Source organism: Oncorhynchus tshawytscha, linkage group LG20 (assembly GCF_018296145.1).
Source record: "Oncorhynchus tshawytscha isolate Ot180627B linkage group LG20, Otsh_v2.0, whole genome shotgun sequence".
Classification (NCBI taxonomy): Eukaryota; Metazoa; Chordata; class Actinopteri; order Salmoniformes; family Salmonidae; genus Oncorhynchus; species Oncorhynchus tshawytscha.
In genome coordinates this window covers 1,886,401-1,908,950 of record NC_056448.1, presented here as the reverse complement: position 1 = coordinate 1,908,950, position 22,550 = coordinate 1,886,401, and the positions used below count along the sequence as shown (strand labels likewise).

General features: G+C 43.8%; 1 protein-coding gene across 3 annotated transcripts in view; it reads right to left on the bottom strand.

Annotated features, from left to right (window-relative positions):
* The window catches only part of LOC112219719 (adenomatous polyposis coli protein), an 80,222-nt gene continuing 57,672 nt past the window's right edge, over positions 1-22,550 (bottom strand). For all 3 annotated transcript variants that reach the window (XM_024381246.2, XM_024381247.1, XM_024381249.2), the window contains exons 3-16: positions 17,231-17,315; positions 16,900-17,092; positions 16,330-16,438; positions 16,015-16,131; positions 15,646-15,729; positions 13,967-14,047; positions 10,907-11,008; positions 9,640-9,801; positions 9,231-9,447; positions 8,913-9,008; positions 8,459-8,598; positions 7,951-8,145; positions 7,554-7,768; positions 1-7,417 (exon numbers count right to left, since the gene is read on the bottom strand). In XM_024381246.2, coding sequence (XP_024237014.1) covers positions 1,030-7,417; positions 7,554-7,768; positions 7,951-8,145; positions 8,459-8,598; positions 8,913-9,008; positions 9,231-9,447; positions 9,640-9,801; positions 10,907-11,008; positions 13,967-14,047; positions 15,646-15,729; positions 16,015-16,131; positions 16,330-16,438; positions 16,900-17,092; positions 17,231-17,315 — 8,184 coding nt within the window. In that variant the 3' untranslated portion in view covers positions 1-1,029. The remainder of the gene's footprint in view (positions 7,418-7,553; positions 7,769-7,950; positions 8,146-8,458; positions 8,599-8,912; positions 9,009-9,230; positions 9,448-9,639; positions 9,802-10,906; positions 11,009-13,966; positions 14,048-15,645; positions 15,730-16,014; positions 16,132-16,329; positions 16,439-16,899; positions 17,093-17,230; positions 17,316-22,550) is intronic.

Genomic DNA, 22,550 nt, shown 5'->3' with positions numbered 1-22,550 from the left:
TTTTGCACCAAAAATGTTAACGTTTATTATTTTGATTTACAATTTGTAAGTGTCATTTTTTCCTTTGAATATACAACCACTACTTTATTGCATGAGAAAATAAAACACAAACAGTCATTCACACAGTGTCATTTGATGTGCTTTAGCATTACAGTGATTACAGGGGAAGTAAAATGAGCTTTAAAAAATTATATACCAACACCAAAAACCTACAGTAATAATTTATTTTGTTCAAAGTGTTCATTCAGTCCTTCTGAGATAGTTAAAAAGCATCCAACTCACCTGATAACAGTTAAACAGCAGAGCAATGTATCTATCTACTCTTATATAATCTATTTTCCAATGTAAGTATTTTCTCAATCGAAAAGGGTAACTTGCAGATAATCCCTTTACTCTCAGAGCACACATAAAGATAGTGTAAAATGTTACACTACAGCTACCAACACATGTGACCACATACATGTTCATCTTTACTTCAGGAACCATCAGGTCATGCAAGGAAGGGAAGTTTATAATACATTTGCAGTAGTAAAAGTGAGAATTCATTTTCTTTGACTGAAACTTAGGTTTAATAAAAAATAAATGGAGTAGCATTAAAGTCCATCTTTAAGTGATTTAACAACCCAAATAGGCAACTTTAAGTGATTATCTTTGTCAAGTCAGACAAGATTCAGGATCTTTACAGGGGTTTAAATTAAATACATACATAATTAAAATCTGTACAGTACAAATTCACATACATTATCCTTCAGAGGTCTCCCTCTCTCTCGTTTTCTGATAACCAAGTGTCCCAGCCACATTCCTACCAGCAAAGAAACACGAGCCCAGCAATTAGGCTAGGCATCAACTACAATAACCCTCTAGTATCTCACTATTATTTACATGTTAGTTTTTTTACACCAAAAGTTGATGAATCCATGATCTTTGCTTGGTGTTTGAATAATTCTTTACAACAGAGGTCACTAGGTATGCTCAAGACATTTCCCCTAGATCGTGGTTGTGTGTCTGTGTAGTCTAGCCTCAAGGGACTTAAACTGAGGTTACAATGTAGGACCCACTTTCTCCAGCACTTTCTCCTTTAGATTCTCTCTTTTTTGCACTGTTGGTGACGCTGACGGGCGTGGGTATCTGTGAGGGTCGTGGTGGTGTGGCACTGTCACCACTGCTCTTCCTGGGGCTAGGAGTGTAATTGAAAGGGCTGACCCTGGCAGCCACAGCACCACTAGGTGAGCTGGAGGAGCTAAAAGGGGTGCGTTCAGCAACAGGCAGTTCATGGGCCTCTGGGATGATGCTCTGAGCAGGCTTGAGGTCTGGCCCTTTCTTATCAAGACTCTCACTGCTCCTAAACAAGTTTAAATTAGTCTCTGGACCTAGCCTACGAGCATTTACACTTTCATTTTTGGACTGTTTGGGATGGGTTTCACTTGACAAGAGATCAACAGAGGGCATTTTGACTAGAACACTGTCGATTACTGGAGGTGTGTTTGCTGTTGGAGATTTTACAGACCTCGGACTGTTAATGGGACAGTCCTCAATCCTCACCCACACATCCTCAGTCTTGGACACTGCAGGGATCATTTGGTGCCCCATGGCCATGGTGTTAGAGTCTATGGAGGAAGAATCGTGGCCTTCTGACTGAGATATTTCACTGTCCTTCATCTTCCTCCATGTTCCTTTTAAAGGGTTTCCATCTTTGCCGTGTGAGGACCTTTGGGCTGGACTCAGTGGCTGTCGCTCATCCTTTTCACTTGACTCAGAGGAGGCAGAGAGGATGGACGAGGAGCTGCCAGTTCTCTTCCAGGTGCCAACCCTTGGAAGAGAGGAGGAGTGTTTGCTTTTCTCCCTCTTCCATGTCCCTGTCCTGTTTAGATTAGGGAGTCTGGAGGGGCTTTCTGAATGGGATCTGGAGATGTCGTGTTTCCCTTCCCTTTCAGGTTTCCCATCCTCATTTTCTGAAGAGTTTTGACTCTGAGGGGACTTTTTCCAGTTGCTTCCCTGACTTCCTTGATAGGGCAGAGTCAACGACATATCTGGCAAAGACGGGCTTGACACAGGCGTTTGAGACTGGCTGGTAGAGGAGGGGGACAGAGACTCAAACGAGGTAGACTCTTCCAATTTCCTCTTCAGTGTTGGACTAGGGGCCTCTTTGATGAACGTTGACTGGCGAACTAGGGCAGGTTTCTCCGACCGGTCTGACTCACTTCCACTCGACTTTGTGGATGTCATCCTGGACAAATCTTGCTTCTTAGATGTGCCAGTAACTCCACACTGATTCAGGCTCTTTGAGGCAGATTCACTCCTAGGGATTCCGCTAGTGCTTCTAGTCAAGCCAGTCTGCTTGGGTGGCGTTTGCTGACCCATCTGTCTTCCAGGGGAGGTGTAGGACATCCTGCCAGAACCAGAAGACTTGGTTGACGATGTGCTTGGAGAAGCAGTGCGAGGCAGTTGGGATAATTTGTTTGAGGAGCCCAGACCATTTCTTCCAGGTGACACAGAGGAGCGACCAGGTGACTGCATGGGTCTGGTGGTCAAGGACTGCTGAGCTGGCCTGGATGGTGTGGAGTCTCTGGATCCAGATCGTGATGAAGCTTTACTTGATCCCGATTGAGATCCAGGCTGATCCCTGGCGGGACTAGGGTCAGATTTAGCAGGTGGTTTAATGCTTCTGTTTGAATTACTGGAGCTCTGCCCTTGGGTAGGGGGAATTTTTGAGACTGAGGCTGGACCGCGGGCTGGAGGCTTCTTTTGGACTGGGCTAGTGCTTGGAGAACTGCTTCTAACACCAGGGACATGGATCATTGTCCTACCACGAGAGATTGGAACAGTAGGGGCCGTCTGCCTCTGCTGTAATGAGGCTGGGGTCTCAGTGATTGCACGTGGTTTTCCTGTTATGAGACTTTTGTAGACTTTCTTGCCCCCTTTAAGAGCTTTTGCTGCCTCCTCTTCTTTCTTTTTTGCTTCTAAAGTGCTCTTTTCACCAGGTTTTAATATCCGTGGGCGTCCTTTGTCAGATGCAGATTTATTATCCTCTGAATTTAAGGGTAAATGAAAGGGAGACCCAAGGGATATTCCAGATTTGAGGGAGAGGATTGAGTCAGAGTCAGATGAGCCTTGTCTAGAGAGGCTAGCAGCTGCCTGGTGCAAACTACTGACGATGGAATTGGCACCCTCTTGGATGGCCTTCCAATCAAAGGACTCAGAGTCTGGCGATAAGGCTTGTTCTGAAACTGGACTGTGTGTATCAGTGAGATCTAATGTGAGTTCTGGCTCCTCAGCTAAACTGCCATCCATACCTCTCTCCTCAATGGCATCTCCTTGGTCATTCCCCTCTTTATTTCTCGCTGTCTGTTTCTTCTTTTTTGGCATGGCTGAACTGATGCACTCTTGTAGAAGGTCATCTTCTGAGTCAATGCTTAGTGAGCTGAGTGAACTGTTTCTTGAAAAACACACAGGGGTGTCTTCAACATGAAAGGCTTTTGGTGCGTAACCAGAGGCTTGGGGTCTTGTAGGAGCTTCCACCTGAGTTACATCCTCCTCTTCCTCTTCTTCTTTTGGCTGGAGGTCTTTGTTGTTGTTCTCTTGGTCAATGTCACTTAACGAGCTGAGAGAGGAGTTTCTAGAGAAACACATCGGTGTGTCTTCAATGGAAAACTTCTGCTTCTCATCTGGCACTGGCCCCATGTTTTCTTTGGATGCTTGTGGAAATATTGCCTGCTTCTGTTGCTGAGGTTTTGTTGGAGCAGTCTGTGGTAGATTTGCCCTGTTTGCTCTTAACGATGGCTTTCCACAGTCTTTTGTTGAAGCTTTTCTCTGGTCTTTGTCTTTTCTGAGTTCTGCCTTTTCCTTGGCGAGGTTAGGTTCCTCATCCTCAAAGTCCAATGAACTCAGTGAATCATTGCGTGAGAAGCAATAGGGTGTACCCTCTATTGGTGTGTAATGCTGTGGCGAGTCAAAAGCAAACCCTGGCCGTGGCCTCTCCGCATTTGGTGGCTTATCTGTGAAATCTCTGGATGCCATTTTTGTCTGTTGCATTTTGGTTTCTTTGTTTTTATCAGGGTATGAAGAAAAGTTGAATGGAGGCTGGGGTTTCTTAATCATCCTAGCTCTGTACTCACTACTCTGTGGCATTGGTTTAACAGGGGAAGTGGGCTTCTTTTCAACCTCCTGCTGGACTAGGCTAACAGGAGAAGCTGACGGGTGCAGTGGTTGATCGAACATTTTCTGTACTCTAAAGGATTTGTGGATTTTACCTTTTGGCATGGCGGAACTGATACACTCTGCTAAAATATCATCCCCTTCATTTTCTGTCCCGGCAGCTTGTGTGGAGGAAGAAGTAACACCTGCATCTTTTTCCTCTGTACATTTACCTTCTGGAATAGTGTCCCTTCTTTGACTGGATGATATTTCTGCACGAGGAGGAGCACGGCATTCAGCATTGGCCAGCTCATTAGGGGGTGAATCAATGGTTAGGTCGCTGAGAGATGTGGCGGTTGAGAAATTGATAGGGGTTCCCTCTACACAGTAAATCCTAGGCATGTCCTCTCCATGGGCAAAGTTCACGGTCTTCTGTTGTCCTCTGGTTTGTGAAGGGTGTAATTTGTACACAGGAAGTTGGCTTGGTTTACGGGCAGTAGGTGGTGGTATTCTAGAAGTAGTGTTGGAAGGGGATTGCTTTTTGAGTTTTCTTGATGACTTTGTTGGCATGGCTGAGTTTATGCAAGCCTCCAGTATTTCTATATCGTCATCATCTGAATCATCCAGAATGTCTTTTTCCGTCTCACGCTTCCCTTGGCTTGGGGGTTCTGTAGTGTCATCATTCTCATGCTCAGCCTCAATTCCCTGGTCATCTTCATGAACAGGAGGCATGATCTTGAGCTCATCTTTCTGAATGTAAGGTTCATCTAAGCTTAAAGCACTGAGGCTGGATGCACAAGAGAATCCTTCTGGGGTACTCTCTGTCGCAAAGTGTAGGAGGGTGTCATTATCCGGAAGCACCTGGACTTTCTGGACAGCAGCGTGTACCGCAGCATGTCTTGGAGCTATATCCGCCCTCGGAGGCGGCGGAGGTGGCACCTTTTTGTGTTTCATTGGGGGTGGATGTTGATTTTGTGGGGGTGGTGGTGGTGTTTTGCTTCGACTCGGAGGCATGGTCTGGCCAGGGCTGTCGGGCAGATCGCTTGGACTAATGATTCCACTGGGCATACCGCTACACAATTCACTCTGTATAGAGCTAGCGATGGAATGGCTCTCAAAGCTGTCGAGAGAGCTTACAGATGTGCATCTGCTGAACATGAGGGGTGTCTCCTGCACATACTGTTCTGGGGGGCTTTTGGGGGTCTGGGCGCCACTTTTGGATGGGGATTTGGCTCCAGATGAAAACTCAACAGCTTTGTGATGTCTGGATCCATCTCCATGAACTTGACTATTTCTTGGAGGCTTCATTCGGACATACTGCACAGACTGGCTCTCAGTTCTGCGTTGTTCTTGTGTGGACTCTTTCTCAGAGATGGGAAGAGTTGGGTAGTTACTAGTAGCATTTACGTTCCTCTTGCAGCCCTCCATTTCGTCCTCCTCTGAGGACAAGGATGACAGAGAGCTACCCCTTGAGAAACAGATGGGTGTGTCCTCAACACAGTACGTCTGTAGTGTCTCTTGATTGACGGTAGGGGGTTTGGATATTGTGTTCTTCTGGCCTGGCCGAGCTGGCCCTGATCTCATTTGAGCCGAGGAGGGATGTAGTTGCATTTGTCTTCCTGCATTCTTTATGGATGACACGGATGATGTGGAACCATCTTGGCTCAGATTGTCTTTCACTGAGCTCTGAGTGGAGGATGACTTTGAATGACTAAACATGGATTTTTGGGAGGAGGAGTCTGAGTATTTCAGACTGTAATCAATGGGTTCTCCGTGATGTTCCTCGTTGTACTTCATGCTGTAATTGGTCGGCTGGTCATCTTGTTGTTCTTCCTCTGAGTATCGCTCACTATAATTGGTTGGTTTGTCATCACTGTAATCATCCACAGACTGGCACATAGTCTGGTTATTCATCTTTTTGTTAATTCCTTGAGTGGGGCCAGCATTGCTTTGATCTTGTTGATTGGCGTTCCTTGATCTGAATCCCTGTGGCATTTCGGTTTGCACGAACCTGGGCTTGTACTTGAGTTTTTCCTCGCCCTCACTGTTGCCCTCTGTGTACATGGGGTAGCCTGGGCTTTGAGATCGCACAGACCTCTGATTTGTCCGTTTCATCTCCTCCTCCATGTGCTTAGGCCTCGCCCACCTTTCATTTTGGCTTGGACTTTGCCGACCAGAGTTCAGCTGCTCATCAGAATACTTCAGGCTGTAATTGATGGGTGTGTCAACTTCTCCATCATCATCTTCCATGTGGTTTGCATTGTGGATCTTGTGAGCGAGGTCTGCAGGATATTTTCTATAGACGCAACACTTCCCCTCATCATCCTCGGAGTAAGAGTCCACAGATGGCTTCATCTGGCCTCTTTTGCCATAGCCGTCAGTGCTGTTGACACTGTTGAGACTGTCGTTTGACGCCCTGTATTCTAACTTGGGCATTGGACAAGGTCTGCCCGACTGATCGGGCTTAGTGTAGGAGTATACATTTGAATGACCATGTGCTGCAGTGTTACGGTGAGGGTCTTGATTAGGGCTCTCTGGTGACCGATCATCCAGACCAGTCAGCAAGTGAATGCTTTTCACCTCCTCCATCACCATGGCGATCTGAGCAGCTGTTGTGGCAGGCATCTGCATTCTCTTAGAGTCATGATCTGGGGGGAAACCCCCGGGTGCACCCCTCAGTCTGTCTCTGTCCTGGCTTCGATCCCTCTCAGCCCTAACACTGTCTATGTTTCCCCTTGGGTTCTCTCTGGGTGACGGGCTTGACAGAACTGGTGTGTTCACGTAAGGGGGGCGCACAGGTACACTGTTGGGGCTAAACCCGTCTGATCTAGAAACACCATCGTAATCACTGTAGACATTCTGCTTGTGCCTGCTTGGTTTACCCCTGTGGGACGCCTTGGGGCTTAAATTGTCAATGTTGTCAAATGTCTCAGAGAGGTGCTGAGAGTCCAGTTCCTCGATCAAGGCTTTTTGTTTCCTGACGTGAAGAGAGGGCAGGCTGGAACCAGGCGACATGATGTTGGCGTCCTTGTATTTGGCGGGCCTGTTGGCCATGAGGTTCCTCAGTGCTGCGGCGCTGCCCATGGCGATCATCTTGTGCTTGGAGTGGATGAGGTTCTTCAGCATGCTTACAGCACCCATGTCCCACAAGGCCTCCTGGTCCTTTGCATTGCGGGCAGAGAGGTTCCACAGCGTGCCACACGCGTTGCTCACAATAGTCAGGCTGTGAGACTTCAGGTGCTGCAGGAGTGTCTGAAGACAGTTGTTCTCTCTCAGGATTTGCCTACAGACAGAAATATATGGTCTTGTAAGCTTTCAAGTGTAAAAATTACTACGGGGGATACAGTAAAATATCAAATCATTTGAATATTTAACAGCATAATACTACAGTTAATCACTTTTGATTTTAGAAAACACACCTGTGATCTTCATTTGTAGCAATGAGACTAGACACGTTGCGTAAGATGCCTCCTCCACTTTCAATGATGGCAAGGGTGTTGGTTTGGCTTCGGTACGTCAGAGTGCTAACCAGGAAGGCCAAAGCCCCCTCAACAGCACAGATGTCGGCTTTGTTCTCAGTGCAGTGAGCTGACAGGTTCCACAGGGCACTGAGGACACTCTTCAGAGTAGACTCCTATAAAAAGGGAAAGAGGACAAACTATTAGCCCGTGAATACATCTTTAGGCAAATATCTTGATCAAATTCCTATTGGACATTTCATTCAAATATTTATACATTATGTGCTCCTAATTATATATTCGTACCAAAGTAACCAAGGTGACCTGTAATTGAAAGTGTATTCATGATGCGTCTCACCTTCTGTACCTCCAAGGCACACTCCATCAGAGCCCTGACGCTGCCCACCTCACGGAGGGTCTTCTTACTGTTCACATCTGCACGCCAGGACAGGTTCCTCAACACACTGGCAATCACCTGCTGTAGATCCTCACTCTCAGACTTCAGCTGGGCCACCATGGCCCTCATGCACCCCTTCATGGAACACAGTGTTGCCTGAGGATTGAAGATACAGAAAGATGCTTATTATTAAGTTGAAGTCATACTTTTTAGAACAAGATGATCATTGAATACACTTACTCTCAGGTGTAAGCACACATGTGGGAAGGTTTCCCAGACTCCGATTGAGCCTACTCCTAAACTAAAAAGCTCAATGGAGATTAACTTCTTTCTTTTTTTACTCAAGGAATAGGCTTAATCTGGACCTGAGGAACCAGCCACAAGGTAGACATCCCAAAATGTTCTGTAACAATTCCACACACAATCAATCTATATCTGACATTAGGCTACATAGTCTGAATAAGCTCACCTTATTGGCAACATCCCCAAAGGTGAGGTTGGTGAGGGCCATGCCAGCGTATCTCCTCAGAGTGACGCTGTAGTGGTCGCTGGTGAGGCCATAGATTTCACAGTCCACTTGGAGCAGCTCCCCTATAGCCTGCAGGCCCCCTGGGAACACACAGCGCACGCAGCAGGAGAAATGCCAATCAATACATTGAATTAGTCATGAATGTTCTACTATATAATGTCCTATGCAACGCACCTAATTAAGATCCTACATATTTACAGTGATGAATACATCAATTATTTCTCTAACATAATAAGTAGCTCTGTTCTGTTATGGTTGCTTGGTGATGATAATGGTATGAAATATCAAATCCATCAAATGTGTTATATTTAAAGATCACTGCCTGGAAAGCAGTGGTGATTACCTTGGTTAATTATTCTAAGTAAAAAATAATGTGCATTTGATGAATGCTTACCGAGCTCATTCATAGCATGCCTGTGCTCTTCGTCAAAGGACAGCTTCATAAGAACACACACCGCTGGGCAGATCTGATGCTCCACAGGAGAGGGCACTGGGGTTCACACAAACACACCATTTGGTAAGAAAAACCCATTACCTATCCAAATGTCCATTCACTAACCAAATCAACACAGTTCATCTATACGACACAATATTTTATTTCATATTATATTTAATTTAAATTATTCTTGTGAGGTCAGCAATACATACACCAACACATCAAGACTAGATACACAAAATCAATACAACACAGTAAAAACAGAGTACGCCTCACTGGGGTTCTTGTCCTGGTCCACTCCTCTCTCATGGCTTTCCTGCCACTCCCAGCAGGTCTCACAGTAGACCCTGATCTGCTCCAGGAGGTGCAGCACTCTGATCTCCCTGCGACCCCTCTTATCATCAGGCTGGGAGTGGATAATGTTATGAAGGGCGGCGCTGGCTCTCGCCCGGGCCTCCTTGCTTCCCCGTGAGTTCCCCAGCAGCACAGAGTCCTTGAATTGAATAAAATCAAATGTTATTTGGGGTAAAAAAAATGATACATACATCGACAAGATATTTGATCCCAGAGGATTTCACGTGAAATCATGAATTTACACATATTTCCAAAGTGATCCTTCATGGTAAAACAAATAACTTGATAAAAATCAAAGTTATCTATAAAAAAAAAGTGTAACATTTCAAACCTTGTCGTTGCCGTGGAGGAGCTGGATGAGTAAGGGAAGGCAGCCAGACTGACGCATGGCAATGCAGCTGTCCTGAGAGCTGGACATGGCAAGCAGAGTGCGAGACATGTCATCTTTATCATGGGTCCCCAGCATTGAAAGAAGAGAATATACCATCTCCACCTGTAGGGAAAGAAGGCCGACCATGAGAACAACTATATTGTAGAAGACACACAGATCATTTATAGGTCAAAACAAGTTATTCATATCGAAATTGATAACATTATACCCCTTGGGATGCAATCTAATTTATGTGGGCTACTTCTGTTAAAATAAATGTAAAACTTTTATGCAGCGCAGCAGGAGATGGTTTTATGAAATTGCTAAACTACACTGAAAAAAATATAAATGCAACATGTAAAGTGTTGGTCCCATGTTTTATGAGCTGAAACAAAAGACCCCAGAAATATTCCATGTACACAAAAAGCACATTTCACTCAAATTCTGTGCACACATGTTTACATCACTGTTAGAGATCATTTATCCTTTGCCAAGATAATCCATCCAGCTGACAGGTGTGGCTTATCAAGAAGCTGATTAAACAGCATGGTCATTACACAGATGCACCTTGAGCTGGGAATAAAAGGCCACTAAAATGTGCAGTTGTGTCACAACACAATGCCACAGATGTCTCAAGTTGAGGGAGCATACTATTGGCATGCTACCTTACGGAATGTCCACCAGAGCGGTTGCCAAATAATTTAAATGTTCATTTCTCTACCATAATCGTTTTGAGAATTTGGGAGTACATCCAACTAGCCTCACAACCGCAGACCACACGTTGTGTGGGTGAGAAATTTTGCGAATTGTGAATGTGAACAGAGTGCCCATGATGGCAGTAGGGTTATGGTATGGACAGGCATAAGCTACAGACAACCAACACAATTGCAATTTACAGATGGCAATTTCAATGCACAAATATACCATGAGATCCTGAGGCCCATTGTGAGACCCATTTTTTTAAGGTAACTGGGACCAACTGACGCATATTTGTATTCCAGTCATCTGATACCCATAGAATAGGGCCTAATGAACGTACTTCAATTGACACATTTACTCATGTGAAATTGTTGCATGTTGCGTTTATATTTTTGTTCAGTATAGATAACATTTCACAATTCCGGTTTGGACATGCAGGCAGATCTCATGTGGTTAATTGTTAATGGGGGCTGTTTCATAGTAACAGTAGAACTATATCAACCTGAGGTGTATTAGAATCTCTGGTTACCTTGGTGCCCAGGTGACTGGTCAGTCGGCGGGGCACAGAGTAACTACCCACACCCAAATTTATTTCACTGGCAGAATCCTGATCCAGGCGACTGCTTGAACCCTAAAAGAAATTAAGAAAAACATTTTATCAAGAGAACATCAAGAGAACATCCCTGGTCATCCCTACTACCTCTGATCTGGAGGACTCACTAAACACAAATGCTTTGTTTGTAAATGTTACAAATGCAAGGAGGCCTGTTGAGCAATTAAACTGAATTTGTTTACTTCAGATAAATATGTTAACTCGTACAAAACTCACTCGTCCAATCCTCACACCTCCGTTCATGCACAACGTGCCTCATACATTCTCAAAGCAACAGTATTAAATACTCAACTGAGCTACGACACCATACTACCGAACCAAACTGTAAATGATGTGTTGGAGTGTGCCCCTGGCTATCTGTCGAAAACATTGTGCCATCTGGTTTGCTTTTAACATAGGGAATTTGAAGTAGTTTATATGTTTACGTTTGATACCCAAGTACATCTTGATGCTAAGAATTGATAGCAATCAAGAGTAAACTGACTGAACTCAACTAAAAGCAAGCATGCAGGGGAAATTCAAAACAATTCAACAGATGAGTGACCAAATCAGCGAAATCCAGTCGACTGTGATCCTAGCTAAGTTGACATGCCAGTAAGTGAAATCCAACAGCTAATCGAGCCGTCATGTGACTGAATGCCGCAGACAACGCATTCATGGTTGACTATTTAACCCGGTTACCGAGATTTATTGCCCAAAACCACTCCCTTTTCCGGGGATAAATTAATGTGAGAAACCAGTAAATTATAATACATTACTTATACACACAGCATGACGTGAACTGTTAAATGATATGCGATGTCTAAATATGGATTCTCTATGGCCTTCACTCTGGTCACAGTACGATGAATCATCGACGCTCAGGGTGGTGACCGACAGCCCATTTCAGTATGTAGACCCATCATGGTAACTTTATTTTATTGTGACAGTTAGACCTACATTTGCAGAAGCATAGCCTATGCTACAGTAATAAAGAGCGATGTTTAAACAGGTATTTTTTTCCATATATAGACACACCCTATGTGTTTTAATAAAATCAACTATATGCATTGAGCTTGTATGATGCTTTCAGCTAACTGTTTGATGAAATAAAACAAATGACTCAAGAGTGAGCCAGAGATCTAGAGGAAGAAAAGAAAAACCTTGACCTAACCATTCTCCTCCCGCTGGCTTTCGCAGATTCTGCCGTTTACTCTCCAGAAGTTGCCAGTAATAGGTTACACGAGGAGTCGGAAACCTTGTGGAATGCCAATTTATCTCACCATTTATACCAATCTGTGTGCCAGTTATGGTTTTCATAAGCACATTTGTGGAACAGTTTCATTTAATTTATAATAACGTCTTCATATCGCAAAATCATTGTCATGTGGTTAATCAAAATTCAGACAAGAACGGTAAGACTGGAATTATAATACATTGAATGCATTAACAGAAATTAGCATAACCAAACAAACTAACGGTTAATGTACTACTGGTGATACAGTATATGTGGAAGTGATATAGCCTACACTAACCATCCAAATCAAACAATTCACACAATGACGTTATGAAACAATGCACAAATTGAGGAGAGCACATTCCTGGAGAGAGAAGTGCATTGTGCATCTGGGCACCGCATCTGGTCAATCTGACGTCTGCATTGGCCATGCAGCATTAACGGCGATACGGCATCTGCAGAAGTCAGGGCATACATACTTCTTGCACTTTGCAGAGCAGTGCAGCGCTGTTGTGAAGGAAGTGGTCAAGGAAGTGAGTTTGTGTTTATACAGGATGTACCGCCCCCATCTACCGTCAACCAATAATGTCAATGCAGAGCTTTACAGAGTCCTCCGCATTGTTACAACATTTGGGAGGCACATGGAGCTCGATTTTGCCTCTGCATGCCTCCTGAGGCTCTGCAATTGTGTCACCCCCTCAATCATGGACACTTATTGACAGTTGTGGCTGCTTTGCGTGATATATTGTTGTCTCTACTTTCTTGCCCTTTGTGCTGTTGTCTGTGCCCAACAATGTTTGTACCCTGTTTTGTGCTGCCGCCATGTTGTGTTGCTACCACGATGTGTTGTCATGTGTTGCTGCCATGCTATGACGTCGTCTTAGGTCTCTATGTAGTGTTGTGTTCTCTCTTGTCGTGATGTGTGTTTTGTCCTATATTTTTGTTTATTTGTATTTTTAATCCCAGCAGGAGGCCGTTGGCCTTTTGGTAGGCCGTCATTGTAAATAAGAATTTGATCTGAACTGCCTAGTTAAATAAAGGTTGAAAACATTTAAATATGGATCCCCACCACATAATCAGATCAAACATAAATTGCCTTTTAGTCTAGGCATCCGCAATGGATTAGTTCACTGAGATGGGAATGTTTTGCTATTGCGCAAAAAAATAATAATCTTGGTCGACCTACAGCCTCTAGACCAAACAATCGACCAGTTGACTAATTGGGGTCAGCCCTAGTTAGCTGAGAATACAATCAGAAATAGTGTTAGAATGACTGCCATTGTCCCAAAGAAATACATAAACATTGGCTGTTAATTACATCTAAAAAAATGCTTGGGAGTCACAAGAATTTTCATATATCCAAATGGGCTCGTGGGCCAAAAAGGTTTGGGAACCCCTGCAGTAAGGCTTTAACCTCAAGCCTCAGCGATACAACTTACACTGAAGTAAGACACAAATCATTAGAAATAACAGGAAAGTCGAGGCTCTAAGCCAAAAAGGCAGCTCACGATTGCTCAGCTGAACTTTCCTAACCAACATTGCCAGTCAGGCTAATGGCAGAAGAGATTTCCAGGAGCATAATAGGAGTAAAAGAATCAAATGAATCCAACGTTAACCACAAATCCTGCAAGCAATCTGTTTGAGATTGACTACATTGCAGTTGGACTGTACAGGATCAGTCTACAAATCTCCTTGTATCCCATAAAACAATGCTGATTATTTTCAATCAGGTATGAATGGAAGGTAAAAGATTGGCTTACCTGAGAACACCCAGCACTTGGCCCCCCACTGTCCCCTGAAGCCTGGGGTCCTTCACTCTGGCCAGCCTGGTCGTGCTTGCTCTGTGGGTGGGAAAGAAAGACAGATAGAAGGGTCAGACCTCAAGAGGAGAGGAGCAAACCATTAATGTAGCAGGCTAAATGAGGGATGAGAGGAACTAGTCAACAGAGAGAGGATACAGAATCCGTCACCTGGAAGGACAGAAGAGGCAGAATCAGTTCAAAGTGGAAATAGAAATCAGTCACCATAGGGCAGGCGGAGAGGGAAAGGAAGGAACGGGAGTGAGAGAGCGTGCAAGACAGTAGGAGAGGGAGTGAGAGAAGGAGATTGAGTGGGGGAGAGTGTTCAGTCACTAAGCTAGCTAGAGCAGCTGCAGGAGCATCAGGCTTCCTCATCCCTGACCTACAAACTGTCGCTCAGTCTGCAGGATTAGTCAAAGAGGGGGAGTGAAATTAAATGTGTCCAATGAGATTAATCCACTCATGAAGAGAGGGGACACATGAGAGCCAGCACACATGCAGGCTGAGGGACTAGTATACACACACCAACTACACAAACAATTACCAACAGACATAAATGCACACACTGCATGGGCCACCAAATAAACACATGCAGGCATGAGTGCATCGGCTTGCATTCATTCATGCACAGACACAGACCAAGACTATGGCTTTGCCTCTCCTTGGCTGTGCATACAACGTGAGCAGAAGGTAGGTCACTGGTTGACTGACTGACTGCACACATGCTCAGTCACTAGGTCAGCTAATGTGTTCAGTGCTGCAGACTTCAAATGAAATTGAAAATAGCTCTTTTTCATATTTAACACAGGGAGAGAGAACAAGAGAAAGCCTATGGTTGATTTCACCCCCCAGAATCAGAGTCCGAAGTGAGATAAAAATGGAATACTGGATGGAACTCCACATTCTAGAGTGGCTTCCAGCATTGTAGTGTTCTTCGGAGCCACAGTAAATAAATGCTGCTCTTGTTTAGGAGATGAGCAGAACACTGCAAAATTATTGGATGAAAGGACAGCGTGTTCAATATAGATTAACAGACACATCGGATCAGTAACGAAGCATTATTGTACACTAGTCCATGTCTATGAGTTGTTTCTCTGTAATGCAGGGATGTAGGCCATAGGCTAAACACTACAGAACTCATTGCATAGGGAAGCGGGTCGCTATCACCAGTACAACATGGAGGATTAAATAGATATCAGAAAATGGGATGGTTGACTCCGATATGGTATGAGACTCAGATGTAAGCAGCTTTTGGTTCTTTACATGACAAAAAGCTGAACAAACTGTAACCACAGCATGTATGTAGAGATGGAGATGTCCACACAGGCCAGGCAGTAGCCAGAATACATAGAAAGTGCTGCCAGAAACAACAGGGGACAGAATATCTCATGGTAAATAGATTTAGGGCTGGGTTTACCAAACCCAGATTATGCATGTCCTTGACTAAAACATCCTTTCAATGATTTTTTCCCCCCCAGGACTAAACCTAATCTTGTTCCAAGAATCTGGCCCTAAATGTAATTACCGAGATATTATGTCCCTCTCGTTTCTGGCGACACCTTCTCTGGTTGTAGAACATGTCCTCCACGCATGTTCTTGTCATTCTAGTATATTAGGTCTGAGGCTGGTATAGGACGTACCTCTGGTTCTGCAGACTGGGACTGTAAGTGCTGTCGGAGCTTCAGCATGTCCTTCTCAATCTGCTGAATGCGAGCCACCCTCACCTGAAGTACAGCAGGACATTTAGAGGACGTGATCACTCAGGGAGGATGAAATATTTCAATGATGTAACACTGACTGAATAAAAGCATATGTAGAGGCAGAGACAAATGTTCTTGCATTAAGTCCATTTACTAATGTCCAGCCCCCACCCATCTCAATCATCTTATCCCACTTACAGTATCCTGTCTGACCATTCTTTTTTCCCCTGCGTTTGTATCCTCACTGACTCAACCCATATTCTGCCCTTTCTGTACCTGTATCCATTCATCTCATCCCTCTCTCCTCACCTGTGCCCTCTTCTCCATATCCTGGCAGGTTCCCAGCTGTTCCTCCATGGCGGCTCTGATTTGCCTCGCCTCATACTCCAGTTGCCTACGGGTCATATCAGTCTGCAGGGAGAATTGCTGCGAAAGAAAACAGGAACAACAAAACAACCATCAGTCATGTGATGAAATGGAGTGATTTCTAATATCTAATGCAGAGAGGAGACCTATTGACCATCGCCTCATCTTCATCAGATTATACATACAATTTGTGTATCGCTTTTCACAAGAAGAAAACCCCAACACACTAATAATGCTGGGCGACAAATAAACACTTACATTCTCAGTCAGTGGCAGGCTGTCGATCCTCTTGGTGAGGTTCTGCAGCTGTGCGTAATACCAGTCTTTCTCCTTCTCCTCTTTTTCCAGCTCCGCCATCAGTAAAGACCTGACATGACAGAGACAAGCACACCTATTGACATCAAAGATACAAAACACTGACAGAATTCAGAGGGAATTTAAAGACCTAATTCAAAGATACATATACAGCATTGAAATACTAGAATAAAACAGGGAGGGTGTCCTGAATAAGAGTAAAGTAAAAATGCATCCCGTCTGTGACTAATGCCGGGAATACACTATGCAACCTAACAAAGGTGCAGCCCTCAGGCTGATTTGGCTGGGAGAGGGGCAAACCACTCACCAATGAATATTGTTGCAGTAAATCACAGTGTATAGCCAAGAATGCATTACTTAACACGTATAAACAAATGAGAAAATACATCATATGCATGTGGAAGGTATCAGTTAGAACCTGATCGAGACATTCTGTGAATATATCACTGTTCCAGTAAAATCTGTATATGAACAAATATTGCAATTTGTTATAATACAAGCATAGAAGCTCACCTCTCCTTCTCTAGCTCTTCCAGGTAGCCAGCACTGTCTCGGCCCCCATTGGACACCCCTCTCCTGGGGAAGGAGCCCATATGGCTAGGACTGGGGCTGCTGTCCCCTGACCGCCCAGAGCCTGAGCCCTGCATGGAGGGCAGCTTAGGTCTTAGCTTCACCCCTGGGTAACTGTTAGGATCCAGGCTAATTTCTACAGGAGGAAGGAACATAACATGTAGGTTATTTAATGGAAGCTTTGCATTTCAGTGAGCTAATTCTGCCACCTCGTGTGTGCAACAATCGTCCTACATAAGCCTACAATTGGTCTGGCTCTGGCCGAGAAGCTTACTCTTCAGTCTTTCTAGGAGATGGATTTGTTCAGATGAATCGGTAGTCTCTTCTTCAATGCTTCCCTGTAGGTGTTTCAGCACCTCCTGAAACAAAGAAAAAACAAAAATGGGTTTTAATGTATTGTTCGTAAACACACAATCAAAGAAAAACACCTTGTAGGCTTTTATGACCGCTATCTAGGTGATATGTACATTAAGTTCAGGAACACACATTTGCTTAAGGGGGGGGGTCAACATCTGACAAAAAATAATAATTTCACATGTGATCCTGCCTGAAGGTAGGGGAGAAGAGAGGAGAAAAAGGTCCATTTGCTAGCTTTGAAGTGCCATCAAATAGCCCCACCCCCCCTCTTTATCCCTCTCTTGTCCTCTAAAACAGCCCTGAAGTCCTACAGACTGGCTCCAGCTAGTTTTTTTAATCTAAGCCTTTTTCATCTCACCCAAGCTGTGGAGTGAGGTGAACAGCCATTGATCGCATTGTTACAAGTCACTCTTCTCCAGCCAGTGTGTCAATTAGATGTTGCCCAGCTGAACACGAATGGACCTTTGGTAGCCAACATCCCGATCAGGTTCACAGAGCGACGCATCTAATAACGTCAGGGCTTTGAGGGTGAGCTTTCCTCTTTGGAGGAAGAAAAGTGCAACAGTAGCATCAACGAGCGGGGTACTTCATAGCAAAGTGGACGCTATTCAGAAACAAAAAGGATAAGATCTAATGAATTGGTGCATTTCTTAGATAGCATGTTTAATGGATCACAAACAGTAGAACCACATTGTAGATCGGACCCTCCGTCACCACTCCTAGAAGGCATGCCACTAATGGATTTATAACAAATAAGCCATCGATGCCATAGTGGCGTTGACCTGAAGGGAGGATGCTTCTCTTTTGACTGATAGGTAGGTCTCAGTGTACTCTAGTCAACATGTTCTGCCATCCTGTAGGTCACTTTGAGCACCGTTTTTTCCCCCTATGGACATCATCTCCCTTAATTTCTTATTAGATTACAGGCCAACAAACATACAGTAGCCGACAAGAAATATTGTTTGCTGTAGGCCTATATCCACAAATAAAAAGCTTTTTCTAAAGAACGTAGCCTAAACACTAGCCTAAAACAGCATACTTAGTACTTAAAGCACCATCAAACCTCTTAAGGATTGGACCCTTTTCAATTTGTGCCTTTGTAGCTCAGGACCTGAAGCAAGTATATGCATATTCTTGATACCATTTGAAAGGAAACACTGACGTTTATGGAAATAAAAAATAACGCATTTCAACCCCCCAATCCCAGGAATGTCATACATGATCATGAGCGCATACACCAACTTTCATACATCTAGATTAGAGGTCGACCGCTTAAATCGGAATGGACGATTAATTAGGGCCGATTTCACGTTTTCATAACAATCGGAAATCGGTATTTTGGATACCGATTAGGCTGATATATTTTTTTATGCCTTTATTTAAAATATCAATGCCTTTCTTTAAAATCAATACACAAGTATATCTTTTTAAACCTGCATATTTAGTTAATATTGCCTGCTAACATGAGTTTCTTGTGTCACTTCTCTTGCATTCCTTCCGTGCAAGCAGTCCGGGTATATGCAGCAGTTTGGGCCACCTGGCTCATTGCGAACTGTGTGAAGTCCATTTATTTCTAACAAAGACCGTAATTAATTTGCCAGAATTTTACATAATTATGACATAACATTGAAGGTTGTACAATGTAACAGCAATATTTAGACTTAGGGATGCCACCCGTTAGTGAAATATGGAACCGTTCCGTATTTTATCTGAAAGAATAAGCGTTTCATTTTCGAAATGATAGTTTCTGGATTCGACCATATTAATGACCAAAGGCTCGTATTTCTGTGTGTTATTATGTTGTTATATTTAAGTCTATGATTTGATATAGCAGTCTGACTGGGCGATGGTAGGCAGCAGCAGCCTCGTACGCATTCAAACAGCACCTTACTGCGTTTGCCAGCAGCTCTTCACAATACTTCAAGCATTGAGCGGTTTATGACTTCAAGCCTATCAATTCCCGAGATTAGGCTGGTGTAACCGATGTGAAATGGCCAGCTAGTTAGCGAGGTGCGCGGTAATAGCGTTTCAATCGGTGACGTCACTCGCTCTGAGACTTGTAATTGTTACCCTTGCTCTGCAAGGGCCGCGGCTTTTGTGGAGCGATGGGTAACAATGCTTCGAGGAATGCTGTTGTCGATGTGTTCCTGTTTCAAGCCCAGGTAGGAGTGAGGAGAGGGACGGAAGCTATACTGTTACACTGGCAATACTTAAGTGCCTATAAGAACATCCAAAAGTCAAAGGTAAATGAAATACAAATCGTATAGAGAGAAATAGTCCTATAATTCCTATAATAACTAACTACACCCCAAAACTTCTTACCTGGGAATATTGAAGACTCATGTTAAGGAACCACCAGCTTTCATATGTTCTGAGCATGGAACTTAAACGTTAGCTTTTTTTACATGGCACATATTGCACTTTTACTTTCTTCTCCAATACTTTGTTTTTGCATTATTTAAACCAAATTGAACATGTTTCATTATCTACTTGAGGCTAAATTGATTTTATTGATGTATTATATTAAGTTAAAATGAGTTAAATCATAATCAGTCGACCTCTAATCTAGATGCGCCGGGCGGGGTGGGTGTGGAGCCAGAGAAAGCAGGGGTTCAAACTGTAGAAACCAGTTCCTACATTTGAAGATAAACATTTATTTTGTCAAACAAAACTATGCTATGTTTTATCTCCGGGAGCCTCAGGATGACAGATCAGAGCCAGATTACTGAATGTAAGTACATTATTTACCTTCAGAGGTGAATGTATCAAACCAGTTGCCGTGATAAGGTGTTGTGCACTCAAACAATAGCATGGTACTTTTTTCACTGTAATAGCTACTGTAAATTGGACAGTGCAGTTCGATAAGAATTTAAGCTTTCTGCCCATATAAGACATGTCTACGCCCTGGAAAGTTTGCTGTTACTTACGTCATTCTAGTCACATTAGCGCACGTTAGCATCAACCATCCCAGTATAGGGACAACGATCCACTATAGGCTAATGATCAATTTTAAAATGGAACTATGAACCTAATGTAGCCTACACCTCAAAGATCTACAGATTTAAAACGCTCTATGCCAGGGTTTGTTAGAGTACGTGTCCTGACCATAATCAGTTGGCATTACTGTAGAAAACTCCCTTGCTACAGGAGGACTTACTGAACCTATAAGCGGTGAAAGGACTTCTAGAGGAGAATAATAACTCCAGTGTTAAAACTATAATCATACAACATAACGAGTGAGAGGTACGAGCATGTCCATACGACAGTTTGGACCTTGTATTAACAACATAACGAGCGAGAGGTACGAGCATGTCCATACGACAGTTTGGACCTTGTATTAACAACATAACGAGCGAGAGGTACGAGCATGTCCATACGACAGTTTGGACCTTGTATTAACAGCATAACGAGTGAGAGGTACGAGCATGTCCATACGACAGTTTGGACCTTGTTTGGACCATGTCCATACGACAGTTTGGACCTTGTATTAACAACATAATGTCGAGTTTGGACGAGAGGTACGAGCATGTCCATACGACAGTTTGGACCTTGTATTAACAACATAACAGCGAGAGGTAGCATGTCCATACGACAGTTTGGACCTTGTATTAACAACATAACGAGCGAGAGGTACGAGCATGTCCATACGACAGTTTGGACCTTGTATTAACAACATAACGAGCGAGAGGTACGAGCATGTCCATACGACAGTTTGGACCTTGTATTAACAACATAACGAGCGAGAGGTACGAGCATGTCCATACGACAGTTTGGACCTTGTATTAACAACATAACGAGCGAGAGGTACGAGCATGTCCATACGACAGTTTGGACCTTGTATTAACAACATAACGAGCGAGAGGTACGAGCATGTCCATACGACAGTTTGGACCTTGTATTAACAACAATGTTGTGTTGCAGGTCATTCGTCAATAGTTACTACACCTTTCTTTCCAGGTTGAATGGGTGTTTATAGTTTGGATATGCCATTTTTTAAGTGGAAGAGAAAGAGTCTCCTGACCTGTGGTGAGGGGAGAGCAAAGGGTCAGAGCAGAGGAGCGATGTCTGACAACATGTCGGGTGACAATGCGGCTCCCCCTCAGGAAACAGAGCTTTCCGTCCACCTTGGTTGTCTCTAGCCAGAGAGCAGACAGAGGCCACATCCATCCAGCTGCATTACATTGAAGAGTTCACTCCCAACAGATGACCCGGAGGGGTCAGTGTCCGTTGACCTCTACCCCTTAACCTCTGACCCAAGCTTATGCGTAGAGGAGCGAGTCGAAAGAGGGTCTGACAGGAGGGTCTGACAGGAGGGCTGGGCTTTTTTGTAGCTCAACAATGGCAGAAAACAAAAAAACACACCGGGCTGTGTGATGCGTTCGTTCTCTCTCTAGAGAGTGTGAGATGTCCAGACGCATTAAACAACGCATTATCAGGCTGGGATAATATGATAAAGAGCCCTTCATTCTATTCTGAGTCACCAGTTCCTAGCAGAACCACTATCCAGACCATCAGGGGTGACAAACATTTTGTTGCTAACGTGAATAGAATACAGCTGACTACAAGCTGACTGTACATGAAAGACCAAGAAGAAAATCCAGATAGGTATTTTTAGAGTAGAGATCAATCTATAAAAACAATTATAAACAGAGTGCTGATTGGCTGACAATTGTGGTATAACAATTGTGGTATATCAGACCGTATACCACGGGTACAACAAAACATTTATTTTTACTGCTCCAATTACATTGTTAACCAGTTTATGATAGCAATAAAGCACTTTGGGATTTGTGGAATATGGCCAATATAGCACGACTAAGGGCTTTGTCCAGGTACTCTGCATTATGTCGTGCATAAGAACAGCCCTTAGCCGTGGTATATTGGCCATATACCACACCGCCTTATGGCTTAAATAACAATCAAGTAATTGATAGTAAATTAAGTTGACGATGGGCTAGTCATTAATGCAAGGCAAGCACAAGGCTAAAGCTCTAGGCCTATCTAAGAAAAGTGCCAAATAAATTAACTCCAGCTCAGGGCTCGCTAACTTGCTAACTAAGTGGCTAGCTTACAAGATTAGGCTTCTTGGTTACAGCAGAGAGCATCAATCCTGGATCAAGATCCCTGCTGCCTAAATTTGTTTTGTACATCAATGTTTATTTCTTTACGCTTGGAATGAAATGGTGCCACTTCTGTGCACTACCGGTAATATCGTATACCCCGGTATGGTACAGAAA